The sequence below is a fragment of the Vicugna pacos genome, chromosome 15 (genome assembly GCF_048564905.1).
Source record: "Vicugna pacos chromosome 15, VicPac4, whole genome shotgun sequence".
In the NCBI taxonomy this organism is placed as follows: domain Eukaryota; kingdom Metazoa; phylum Chordata; class Mammalia; order Artiodactyla; family Camelidae; genus Vicugna; species Vicugna pacos.
The window spans coordinates 38,509,887-38,522,348 of NC_133001.1; the positions used below are offsets into that span (position 1 = coordinate 38,509,887).

The 12,462-nt window shown below is 39.4% G+C and overlaps 1 protein-coding gene across 2 annotated transcripts in view; it reads right to left on the reverse strand.

Moving 5' to 3' along the window:
* The window catches only part of TTC27 (tetratricopeptide repeat domain 27), a 146,196-nt gene that overhangs the window by 50,049 nt on the left and 83,685 nt on the right, over positions 1 to 12,462 (reverse strand). For both annotated transcript variants that reach the window (XM_006197260.3, XM_072937936.1), the window contains exon 13: positions 2,800 to 3,027. In XM_006197260.3, the coding sequence (XP_006197322.1) occupies positions 2,800 to 3,027 (228 nt within the window). The remainder of the gene's footprint in view (positions 1 to 2,799; positions 3,028 to 12,462) is intronic.

Consider the following 12,462-nt stretch of genomic DNA (forward strand, 5'->3'; position numbering starts at 1 on the left):
AGAACAAGGAGGCTCATGTGGGGTGAGTGAGGAGGAAGGTGGGAGGAGGATGGGAAAGAAGCACAGGAGCTAGGCTTGAGGGAGCCCTGGGAGCCAGGAAGGGGCACTGACGATGAGCCGGAGTGACACATCTGACTGGCGTTCGAAAGGATCAATCTAGATGTTCACTGAGACCAGGCAGAAGGATAGAGGCAGGAAGACCAGTAAGGAGGTAATATACGAACTAGGTGAGAGATGATGGGGGTGTGACCAGAATGGTGGCAGGTGGTAAGCAGCTATCTGGTTCTGGATATATTTTGAAGGCAGATGTAGGGTTTGCTGACGGAGTCAATGTGGGGTATGAGGCAAAGAGGAATCAAGGATGACTCCAAGGCCAGATGGGCCGCCACTTACAGGGATGAGGATGACCTTGGGGGCAAAAGCTCTTAGGAGGGGGAGAACAGTGTGTCAGATACTAGAACGTTAAGTTTGAATAACAAATGGGGAAAGTGAGGAAGCAGTGAGCTGCAGTAGTCTAGAGTTCAGGGGAGCAGACAGGACTGAAAATAAACTCTTGGGAGTTGTCAGCATGTAGCTAGTACTTGAAGCTAGGGGACTAGATGAAGTCAAGGGAGTAAGTGTAGACAGAGTTCAAGGCCAAGGAATAACCCCTGGGAACCAGTAAAAAGACTGAGAAGAAGCAGCCAGTGAGGCACAAGGAAAACGTTAAGGCTGGACATTAAGAAGAGACTGTGTTCTGGAGAAAACTACTCACATCTGTGAGACAGCCGGCGCTGGTTTAACTTAGACCACGGAGACTGACCAAGGGAATTCATTTTCCCCACTCCTAGGGCTGCGGTGGTTGGGTGAACTTTAAGCAGAGGCTACTAAGATAAGCAAGGATATGATACAGCTTTCCATAAAAGTATAATTTTAATAATAGAAAACTGAGTTCTATTTTCTACCAAAAAAGTCTAGTGATAATCAAGTTAGTACAGGGCTTCTCAGCCTTGACACTATCAACATTTTAGCCCAGATAATTCTTTACGGTGCAGGGCTGTGCTGTGCATCATGAGATGTTTAGCAGCATCCCTGGTCTCCACCCATTAGATGTCGGCAGTACACCCCTTCACTTCCCCACCATTGCCAAACGACACAGGGACAAAATTGTCCCCAGTTGAGGACCCATGAGTTAGAGCAAGCTGTCAACAAAAACCAATTCTAAGTCTATGTTAAGCATCCTTGCTGCCAAATGTAACTGTTAGCGTCTGCTGATTTTCCGTACTCCCACCTGCCCTCCTCTCTTCTCCAGGCGTCTCACCAGCCAGCTGATTTGGAAGGTTCTCATTGTATTTACTACATAGAGTGAGGAAATTAAGCAACTAGCTCCATCTGTCATAAAAAAAGTACTTCTGATTTTCTTTCAATGTAAAAATATGCCCCAAGACTACCAGTTCAAAAACGACCATTTCTGTACACCCTTGTTCACCACGGCACTTCTCACTTCTCACCCAGTGTCCAGCCACAAATGGATAAACACACTGGTATATGCACACACTGGAATATTACTCAGACTTAAAAGAAAGAAAATTCTGACATATACAACATGGATGAACCTGTGGACATTACACGAAGTGAAATATGTCAGTCACAAAAGGACAAGTAGTGGATGATTCCACCCACAGGAGGTACTTAGAGTAGCCAAATTCAGAGGCAGAAAGCAGAGTGGTTGTCGGGGACTAGACTTGGGGGTGGAGAACAGGGAGCTGTTGTTTAATGGGCACAGGGTTTCAGTTTTGCAGGATGCAAAAAGCTGTTGAGATGCGGGTGGCAATGGCTACACAACAAAGTGAAGGTAATTAACACTACTGAACTACACAGTGAGAAATGGCTAGGATGAAAAATTTTATGTTAAGTGATTTTCACCACATTAAAAAAACAGAGTGCAGATTCTGGAGTCAGACTGTCTGGGTTCAAATACCCGTAAAGTGCTCAATGAGGTACCTGGCTCATAGTAAGTGCTCAGTAAACATTAGTGGCTGATTATAAATCAGTATTATACATAGAGTTACACCAAGTCAGGGTGTATGTTTGTCAGGAGCATGGTTGACAGTTATGTGTGACTTTGGTGATTAGGAAAGCAGTTATAGAGAAAGTTTGGTTTAAAAAAATGACCATTTCTGGGAATAAAATCACTTTACTAACTGCATATCATTAAATACAAAGTAAGCTGATCTCTTTCCCCTCAAAATTAGGTCCACTCCTGTGGATTTAGCTTGTTACTTACTTATTTTAAAGATGCAGTTTCCTTTTGTATTATCTTTTCAAACCTTTAAAAATTTTTTAAATATTTAAAAATATTTGTGCATATGTAAATACAGACTTTTTTCCCTTAAAATGATCAACTACCATTCTATATATTACCCTGTTTATACAGAAGTTCTTCTTTCCGTATTGACTTCAGCAATTGCTTGCAGAGCCCCATACTGTCTGTAATTTTGACTTTCATTCACTTCCTTCCTAGCACATCTACTCAAACTGGGACCTAGTTTTAATAGCTGTATTTGCGTTAAGGACATTTAATCGAAATAACAAAATGAAATAGAAAAATGACTAACAGAAGCACAAAAGAAAGCGACTAAGAGAAAACCAGCCTGTCTACTCTCAGTGACAAGCAAGAAATTATCAGAGACGAGGGTCTCAGCTCGGAGATGAGCTCACCAGTCATGAGGACAGAAAATGGGTATGCATTCAGTAAGAATCGAAATCCCAGAAAAACAGCAATGCTGAGAGCAGATGGGGCTTTGTGAATTGTCCAACCTGCATAGGATTGATCTTCACTGAGCGTTCGAAGCACTCCACGCACTCTTTAAACTCCTTGCTTCGCAGATGGAGGAGGCCTTTGGAGCGCTGGGCGCGGGCACTGCGGTGCTGAGACAACTCCCAGGCCCGGTCATAGTAAGAGTGGTCTCGAAGGACGTCTCCCAGCAGGCAGTACAGACTTGGCGTTTCTTTTTTCTCCAGCTCTTTCCAAAGGATTTCTTCTGCCTAGAAACAACAACAGAAATAACTAAACTGCTGAATAGTGACGAACGGCTACTCTGTAGCACACAGACGTCTTCTATCCCACATGATCCAAAATTTTATTTTCAAAGTTTGAGATGCCCTCCTCCTTTCATGCATCGAGGACACAGGCTGAAAAAGAGAGGAACAACAGAAGATAAATACGGTACAGGTAACAGAGGAACAAGAAGTAAGAGGCTTTGCTGGCCTCTGGAATCTTCAAGGAGAGGCACTGAGGAGAAGCTGACTGCATGATACCTGCGGGACTCCGCTCCCCGTTTCCCTGCGTCCCACTCCAGTTGTCACGACTGGGACCATTTGTTAGAGCAAACATCTAATTCATCTCCACCCAGTGGTAATGAAAAGTATGTCTTCCCTTTCTAAAAATGGGATGCTTGGGGAGTCTATGACTGCTGAAAAATTTATAAAAGGAAGAGGATACAATTTACTAGATATTGCTAAACCCCTACCTCTTATCTGAACTAATTTCACCTCACAGATAAAACCTGCCAGCATGAGACCTATCTGCCTCCAGACAGTCCGTTCACTTTGGAAGTTAAAGCCCATCCTCAACACACGGCTTGGGTATTCTTCTCATGTATCTACAATTTGGATTCACCTTGTCACCCAAGCTAATTCTGTACTTGTCACAAGTACTACCCCACTTCTCCCGACCCATGTCCACTCCCCCAACCCCAACTTCAGATCAACTTCAACAGAGAACAAGCAGCATGGTGTTCCTTACACACATACATCTTCACATAACAGCAGTGGGGTCACCAAAGATGCCGAGAAAGTCACGGCCACAGTTGATGTCGACATCCAGGAAGCGATCCTTCGATAGCTAAGATGTTCAGACCTAGACTCCGTAACTTATGTAGCTCACAATCTTAAAGTCTGTATATTTGATTTTCTTTAGACTTGACATATAATTATAATTTTTGAGAAATCTTTTAAAGGCTGTGCTTCTAAAAAGTGTCTTCAGATGCTGGCTCATTTGCATTTCTGATATGGTATGTGTTATGTAGGTCTTTTAGGCCTAGTCTGAAAATGAAACCAGGATTTATAAAAAGGATTCTAAGGGAAAACAGTTCCAAGTCCTAAATAGCCAAAATAAACATGAATTTTTCAAATATAACCTATGTAATTCCTTTATTCACAGAAAATACAATAGCCATTAATGTATCTCATATAATTCTATATTCAATATATTATTTTTCAATAAAGATATTTCAATATATTTTATACTAAATGTATTTATTTTTACATATATATGTATATATATTCAATCAAATTGTGTGTAACAAACTGTAGCCACAGGAGGATTTTTGCTGAAATGACCTTACAGTTTAGTTGAAGACATTCTCTTGTCAGCACAGCACTGAAACTTGGTATCCACCTTCTCCCATTTCTGCTTTAAACTGCTAGAGTGGATTCTGTGGTCTGCAATCAAATAATGACCATTACAGTAACTGGGCACAGAAGTGACTGCAGGCAGTACACTCCTGCAAAAAAATGAAAATTTGTGATTGGTTATCTCATCTGGTTGGATCTGAAGACAATGAGGATACAATGATCACAAGAGGGTTTAACACCAGTAGTCCATGGTATCCAGTGATAAAAGAAGCTCTTCAATGACGACCTGCAGTACCTTGGAATGAAGCACCTATCTAACGTAAGGCTTTTGTGCTCTGAGTGACAGGACACTGCGAGAGAACACAAGACTGTGAGGTAGGTCAGCTGCTTTTAGTTCACTAGGCAGCACACGTACGTACACACACCTACACCCACACACACCCACAAGACACTTAGTGCTTTAAATCCTCGAGGTGAGAGAACTAGGGAATTTCTGTAAGTGTCTAAAACATTTCCTTTTTCCTTGTAGCTGCAAAGCTGGTGCAGCCAAAAATCAGATACAGAGACCGCCCTTGCAGGACTGCTGAATTACGATATAGGATAAATTCAGTTTTACTAGTTCTGTGTGAAAGTTAGGGCATTTGATTGTGTTAATCAAACATGCTTTAGTCATTCATTTTATTTCCTCTATTGCCTTTCAGCTATATACTGTTTTAGTAAATTTTCATGATTGCTCTAGGGCTGTGCATCTTCAATTTCTCTAAGTTCATTCAGAGTTAACATTGCTATCACCTCACGCTTCTCACGTCGTAAGTGGCCTTCCCAAATATCTGTTCCACAGAAACAAAGAGCGATAAACAAATTATTGCTGTTGTTTTAAGCCATCAAGTTTTGATGCGGTTTGTTACATACCAGTAACAACCACAATGGTTGTTTAAAGCAAGAGGATTGCTGTAGTACCAGTTACTTCATGATGGCCCAGAGAAGAGGGCATTGATTATAAAAGAGCAAAACTCAAGAATTTAACACTTGGATGATTCAGACAACAGAAAGTCCCAAAACTTTACTGAGTTTCCTATGTCAGTAGAGACTAGTGCCACCTTGCTTAAGGACACAGTGAAGACTGCATCTCAGTGCAAAAAAATTCCACTTCTCATACTTGACCCTTCCACCCTTCACTGCCTCTAGTGATATAAATAGATTTTACACACATAAAGAACTGCAAGATATTGCTGCTTTCTAGAGACCTTGGGACCATGTGTTAAAAGAGATTCTAAGGCCATAGACAAAGAGGATCATAATTTTAAATCAGCTGAATTCAGATACTTACCAGAAAATTTTGATTCACAGTACTAACTCAAGCAGCTGGGGATGGTTTTAAACTATCTGCTTAACTGTTTGACTAAAACCTGGACTCAAACATGGCCAAAACTGAAGTTGAGATGCTAGAAATTTCTTGGTGTTAACGTGGAAGAAAGAATGCAACAACTTTGAAGAAAAGTCTCTTGTTAATTTATCATTTGCAACCTATCTGTGAATACAGAGGTGGATGACACATATCCAGCAAAAGCAGAGCCCTCAGGGAGTGCTACTTCGGAAGAAAGAGCCATAGTGAAAGCCTCTGAAGCTGCTTATCCTCATTAAAAGAGAAAACCCTAAGCAACACTGCTTATCTGTGTAAACCACAGACATGTGTGCCACTGTCAAAAAGTTGCGAGATACTGCAAAGTGTGTGTTTGTGTTTGTGTGAGTGTTTGTGTGTGCATGGGCAGTTTAACCTACCCATTTAAACTGAGCAGAACACAGATGGGTCCCGGAAAACGTCATAGATTATGTAAACTCAGTGTAATGGTGCTCTAATTGCAGCTACTGTTCCAGACACGATCTCTTTACTGGACTAAATCATCACAGCCCCTGACCTCTGCTACGCAGGTACTGATGCAGCAAGTATGTTCTTCTGCACCCAGTCACCAGACAACATCAGTTGCAGTGGCCTTTCAGAAGCACAGAGAGAAGTTCACTTTCCTTATCTTGCCTCAGAAGTACATGGACTTTATGGTATAATTTAGTCTGCAAGGACCTTGATTATCTCACCATCCCATTAACTGCACCAGTCTTGATGGCATCATGCTAATAAAACTCAAGAAACTAAAATAAAAAATCGTGTGCCAACGTCAATCAGAAACCAACTGGAGATAATACACTCTTGACACTGTAACTTGTTATTAGAAAAATGTTCAATTTACAAAAATTCATTTGCCATATTATCTCTAAGGAACTCATCTATTAAATAAAACAAGATATGCAAAATACATGCTTATATATTTCTCATTATTTTTGTCCTTCTATGTCCTAAGAATGCTTCAATATCAAACCATTTTTTGAAGAAACTTTAAGTTTCCCCCAAATCAGAAACTCTTCTTACCTATGTAACACGACCTATGAAATACTCTGGACTTAACAGTAGTTTGACACTTCCCAAATAAGTAAACCCTCAAGTAAAAGGGCTAAACCACTGCACAGTCATATTATGGATTATGCCACACTAACTTGCTTAAGCTGGGAACCATGTTTCCTAAAATCCCTTTCCCTTCTGATTTCATGTTAGAGTTGGCCAGAAGGGAAACTCGCTAAGGATTTGAAAGGCAGAAGTAAAGTAACAAACATTCTTTACTCTTGGAAGGCTATCACGGTTGAACATGGCATCAAACAGATGCAGAGATGTCCTTGCTCTATGCACCCGGCTCGCCTTTCCACTTGCTGGCCCTGCCAACCAATAGCAACCCCAGGCTCTCCATCAGACACTTGACTGTGGACCCACAGAGCTGGCAGCTCCATAGATACAAGAGCTTTCCACAGACCTCTCCTCAAGTTCCTTCTTTATCCTCCCATTTCAAAGGCTCGAAGTACTTGGCTCCTCAGATTCCTTTAAGTAAGTTCTGACTTTTCCACTTGAGCCAAAGCTTCAAGTGGATCGGTAAATGATTCTTTCCCTGATCTCCTTACTCCCTCTTCCACATCTTCATTCCCTAACTCTACCCACATCTGTATAAGATCGAATGCCTTTGGCAAACTTCTTATTCCCCAAAATATTCAAAGTGGCTCTGCTTTCATAAACAAAACCTGTATGATGCAATCTTTTTTCATTTTTGCCTTTTAAACTCCTTGTGTGTCCTGTCATCTGATAGTGATTTACAGATTAATTTTTATCCAGCACATTGTTAAGTGCATTATCTCATTTAATCTCTCTAATAATTCTGAGAGGTAGATACTAATACGCTCATTTTAAGACAAATAAATACAAATTTAGATTCCTTGATCAACTGGTCAGCGCAAAACCAAAAGACACTAAGTTGAAAAACAGGACCCTGATTTCAGGTTCAATACTCTTCCTATTTCTATAGATGGACATTAGCCAACAGGGTGGTATAAGGACCTTTGAAATTCCCTGCACCATAAAAGCAACAAGAAAACTTGCACTAAGCGTTAGAATAAACTTTTTCAGAACTCTGGAAATTAATCAAAGGTCTGAAGTAATACAGGGAGTGTTTGTTCAAGAAAATGATTAAATCTTGGTTAAAAAAACAGCAAGCTTTGTGTCATTTTAACATATACCATTCCTATTCCCTCTTCAACACTGCAGCAGCCTTGAAAACCAACAGCATGTTATCATGGTGAAAATTAGCAGCCAAGCAGGCACCAGAGGGAAAATATGTTTGGAGCTCCTCCTCTGTTCCCAGAAAATGGTCTGGTGGGTCCCTGGAAGAGCCCACTTGCAAAGCTGTCTTTATTTAACCCAACTCTGAACTTGTCCAGTGAAAAGCCTTTGTCAAAAACAATTAGAGATAATTGATTGATTTTGCAGCTGCCTGAGGTGGTAAATAACAGCTGGGGCAAACAATAGGCTAAACAAAATGCTTAAAAACAAAATAAGGGAATGAGATATATAACTAAGGGCTTTGAAAAACTCCAACATATTGGTGGGAATCTAGAAGTCCATGCGTGTGTAGGGCTGTGCACATGTTCAGGAAAGACTTGAGAAGGCCCTATGCTCTCACCTCAGGCTGACCTTGAGGCTTTGCCCAAGCAGTTAGTGAATGTTAAGAGTTGTCAACTGCCTGGCTGAGTGTTGAAGCGTGTCCCAACATACACACACCCAGAGCCTACCAACAAAGACTAGGAGCTTGCTGATTTTGGCATTAAGGAATTTTCTGTCCAATCATTAGCTGATCATTAAGCTAACCAACCTGAGACTGCACAAAGAAACAAGAAAGTATGGCTCTTACATGATTTAAAAAAAAGGCAATGAATAGAAACCGTCCCTGAGGATGCCCCGGTGATGGATTTTACAGACACTTAAAATCTGCTATTTTAAATAATCCCTAGCACAAGGACTAAGAAAGTAACTCAAAAAAAAAAAAGTAAAAGAAATGCCAAGGGAATTAACATGGTACATTAGAAAATACCCATTTAGCCAAAAAGAAGGCAGTAATGGGGAAATAAAAAAAAATAAGACATACAGAAAACAAATAACAAAATGGCCAATATACATCCTACATTAAATACTTTGATCAAAGGCAGAGATTGGCAGAAAAGTTTTTTTTTAATGATTCAACTAAATGCTGTCTATAAGAGACATACTTAAGATTCAGATACAAAAATAGGATGAACATTTTTTTTAAAAAACGAAGAAGACACATCATGTAACAGTAACCAAAAGAGAGCTAGAGTGGCTATACAAATGTCTGAGAAAATACACCTTAAGACAAAATTGTTAATAGAACAAAGAAAGGCATATTTTAATGATAAACATTCACTCCATCAAGAAGATACAATAGTTATTAGTGTTTATTCACCTAACAACAGAGCCCCAAATTACATGAAGCAAAAACTGACAGATCTGAAGGAAGAAATACACAATTCAACAGTAATACTTGGAGACGTCAATATCCAACTTTCAATACTGAAAAGAACAACTATACGGAAGACAGACATAGAAGACTTGTGCAATACTATAAACCAGCTAGACCCAACAGACATTTAAAGAACGTTCTGTCCAGCAACAGTGGAATGAATACACATTCTTCACAAGTGCACACAGAACATTCTCCAGGATATACTATGTGTTAGGCCATAAAACCTCAATAAATTTCAAAGTGTTAAAATCACACAAAATATATTCTCCAACCACAATGGGACAAAATTAGAAATCACTAACAAAAAGAAATTTGGGGAATTCACAAATATATGGAAATTAAACAACACACTGCTAAATAATCAATACATCAAAAAAGAAATCACAGGAATATTAAAAATACTTTGAGATAAATGAAAACAAATATATAATAGGCCAAAACTTATGGGATGCAGTGAAAGCAGTGCTTAAGGGGAAATTTATCATTATAAATGCGTATATGGAAAAAGAAAAAAAGATCTCAAATTGATCATCTGATCTTCCACTATAAGAAACTAGAAAAAGAAGAGTAAACTAAATTCAAAGCAGCAGAAAGAACAAAATAATAAAAGTTAGGGTGTAAACAAATAAAATAGGGAATAGAAAAACAAAAGAGAAAATAAACAACCCAAAAGTTGGTTAGATTTAAATTAGTAGAATCAGAAATGAAAGAAGAGAAATTACTACCAAACATACAGAAATAAAAAGGTTTATAAGGGGAACACTCTACTCCACAAGTACTCTACACTAAAAATAGCACCCAAGACTCAAAAAATCAAATCACATCCTTAAAGCACCTACATGATCAAAAAACACCAGTCTACAAATATTTATTCTACTTCTAACTGTACTATATTATAGGCCATGAAGGTTCACCAGAGTCCAAAGACATATGACACAAACATTGTGTTTACAACCTTTGCAAATAAGACAAAATATACAAAGAAAAGATTAAACCTTTAATGAAAAAGAATATGAAAATGAATATATGTATGTATATGCATGACTGGGACATTGTGCTGTACATCAGAAATTGACACATTATAACTGACTGTATTTTAATAAAAAAAAAAGAAAGATTAAATAAATAGTAAGCAGGAAGACCTCCATCACATTTGGAAATGCTAAGGTACTGATGATTTCAAATACTTTCTCTATCAACTCATACCTACCTGAACTCTTGTGAGAATGAGGAACATAGAGAGTGGATGGGATGCAACTTACTACTAGACAGTATCAATTCTGGGTATTTTATCCACTGGAAGATGAGTTTGGAGGGGCAGAGCGGGGCAGCCTCATAAAGAAGGTGAGAAACACTAGCGCAGTGACCCTGCTTAGTATAAACTGGCCTCTTCTTTCGCAAATTCCTATCCCACATTTTTCTTAGATAAGTCAACTCTTTCTCCTTGACAGCTTACACCTCTTTGTCCTGCCAGCAGATTTATCTTTCCCAAGGGCAGTGTTTGCAGGCAATATATTTCCTTTCTTCAGTTAGTCACACTGCATTCCTCAGTCTTCTTCATTCTCTCCAAAATGTTCTGTTTTCTCTTCCCTCCTCCAGTTACCCATTCAATTGATATAATTTATTACCAAATAAAGAACTACAAAAAATGTGCCCAGTGAACAAAAATAAAGCACAAAGGCTTCTAATATAATTTTGCAATATCAAAATGTGGGTGGCCAGAAATCTTCACAGAAAGCAAAAAGCTTTGGTATTTCTGGCTACGGGTTGCTACTTCCCTACTGGAAAACACAGATGTACATTCTTATGTGATACAAGAAATTTGTCATCTTAACATCTATTAAGTAGGATAAAAATACATTCCCAACCATGCAAAAGCATACTTAAATGGATAAATGGCTGCAACGGACCTGAGGTGCACTGTGAACCCCTGCAATCCCTGAAGACCATTTCCCTACCCAAGCACAGAGACATATCTCATGTACCTATTTTATTTTTCAGTTCCGCACAACTAATTATTGTTCTTAATACAACTCTACAACAATGACAATGCATAGCAAATCTCAGTATAAAATTAAGTCTGCCAAGACTTATAAAAAACCTTATGAATTATGGCTGGACTCCTTACTTTATCAGGAAGGCCTGCACTGCTTGAAGCAAAGGTCACACACTCAAATACCCAGAGATTTGTGCCAATTACTGAGAATGAATGAAGCAGGCTGGTGAGGGAGCATACAAAGGAAGGAGCCACTCCTCAATTCCAGCCAGTCAGTACAATAATGTGGGAATTTGGCCCAGTGTTTATACAACGTTTGATTCTTTAAGAGAAGCCAAGAAATCCAGATTTTTAGATGAATTTGCCTGACAATGCTTACTCTAATTTTTTTCAAAACACTATGTAAGCCAAATAAAATACCTCTTGCAACTTCAGACTGAAAACATTAAACTCCCCCCCTATAGTGGACATCAACTGCTCTTTTTCCTGCTCAGCATCCATTCTCTGATCTTCTGATAACAGAACTCTTCTTCCCTGAGAGGAAGCTGTTCCCTGTGGTACAGGTAGGACTTGTCAGAGGTGAGGGCACATGCCTCAGGCTGTTCAGTCTTTGTGGAACCTTTCTGTTAGAGCCATGGAACTCACGATACTTTTCCACCGGGATTACTAAACTTGAGCTTCCTGTGGCCATCCTGTCTGGCTCTTGGAGAGAGTGACAAAGTCAGATGACCTCATCTCAGCCCTGGATATGGCTGTAATGACAGGTCTACTAGAATTTTCAGTTGTATGAACCAATAAATTCCATTTTTTGACTAATTATACATGTTGGTTCTCTTACAACTGAAAGAGTCCTAATACACCCCTAGAAAATTGTGTTGTGTGATTCGTTCTCTAGACTACGACTGTAAGAAGATCTGTGCAGATGTAGGTGCCTTTAGTCAGAAAGTCAAATGGTAGTTCCACCACTTACTAAATGCATGACCATGAGTAAGTTAACTAGAATTTCGAGAGTCTGCTCTTCACTTGTACATTAGCTGGGAGAATTAGATGTGAAACGTACCTAGCATTTTGTCAGGCACACAGTAAGCCCTAAACTAATGTTTGTGTTCTTTCTCAACTCCCTCCACTTGAAAACCAGATTAGAAAGTAAGA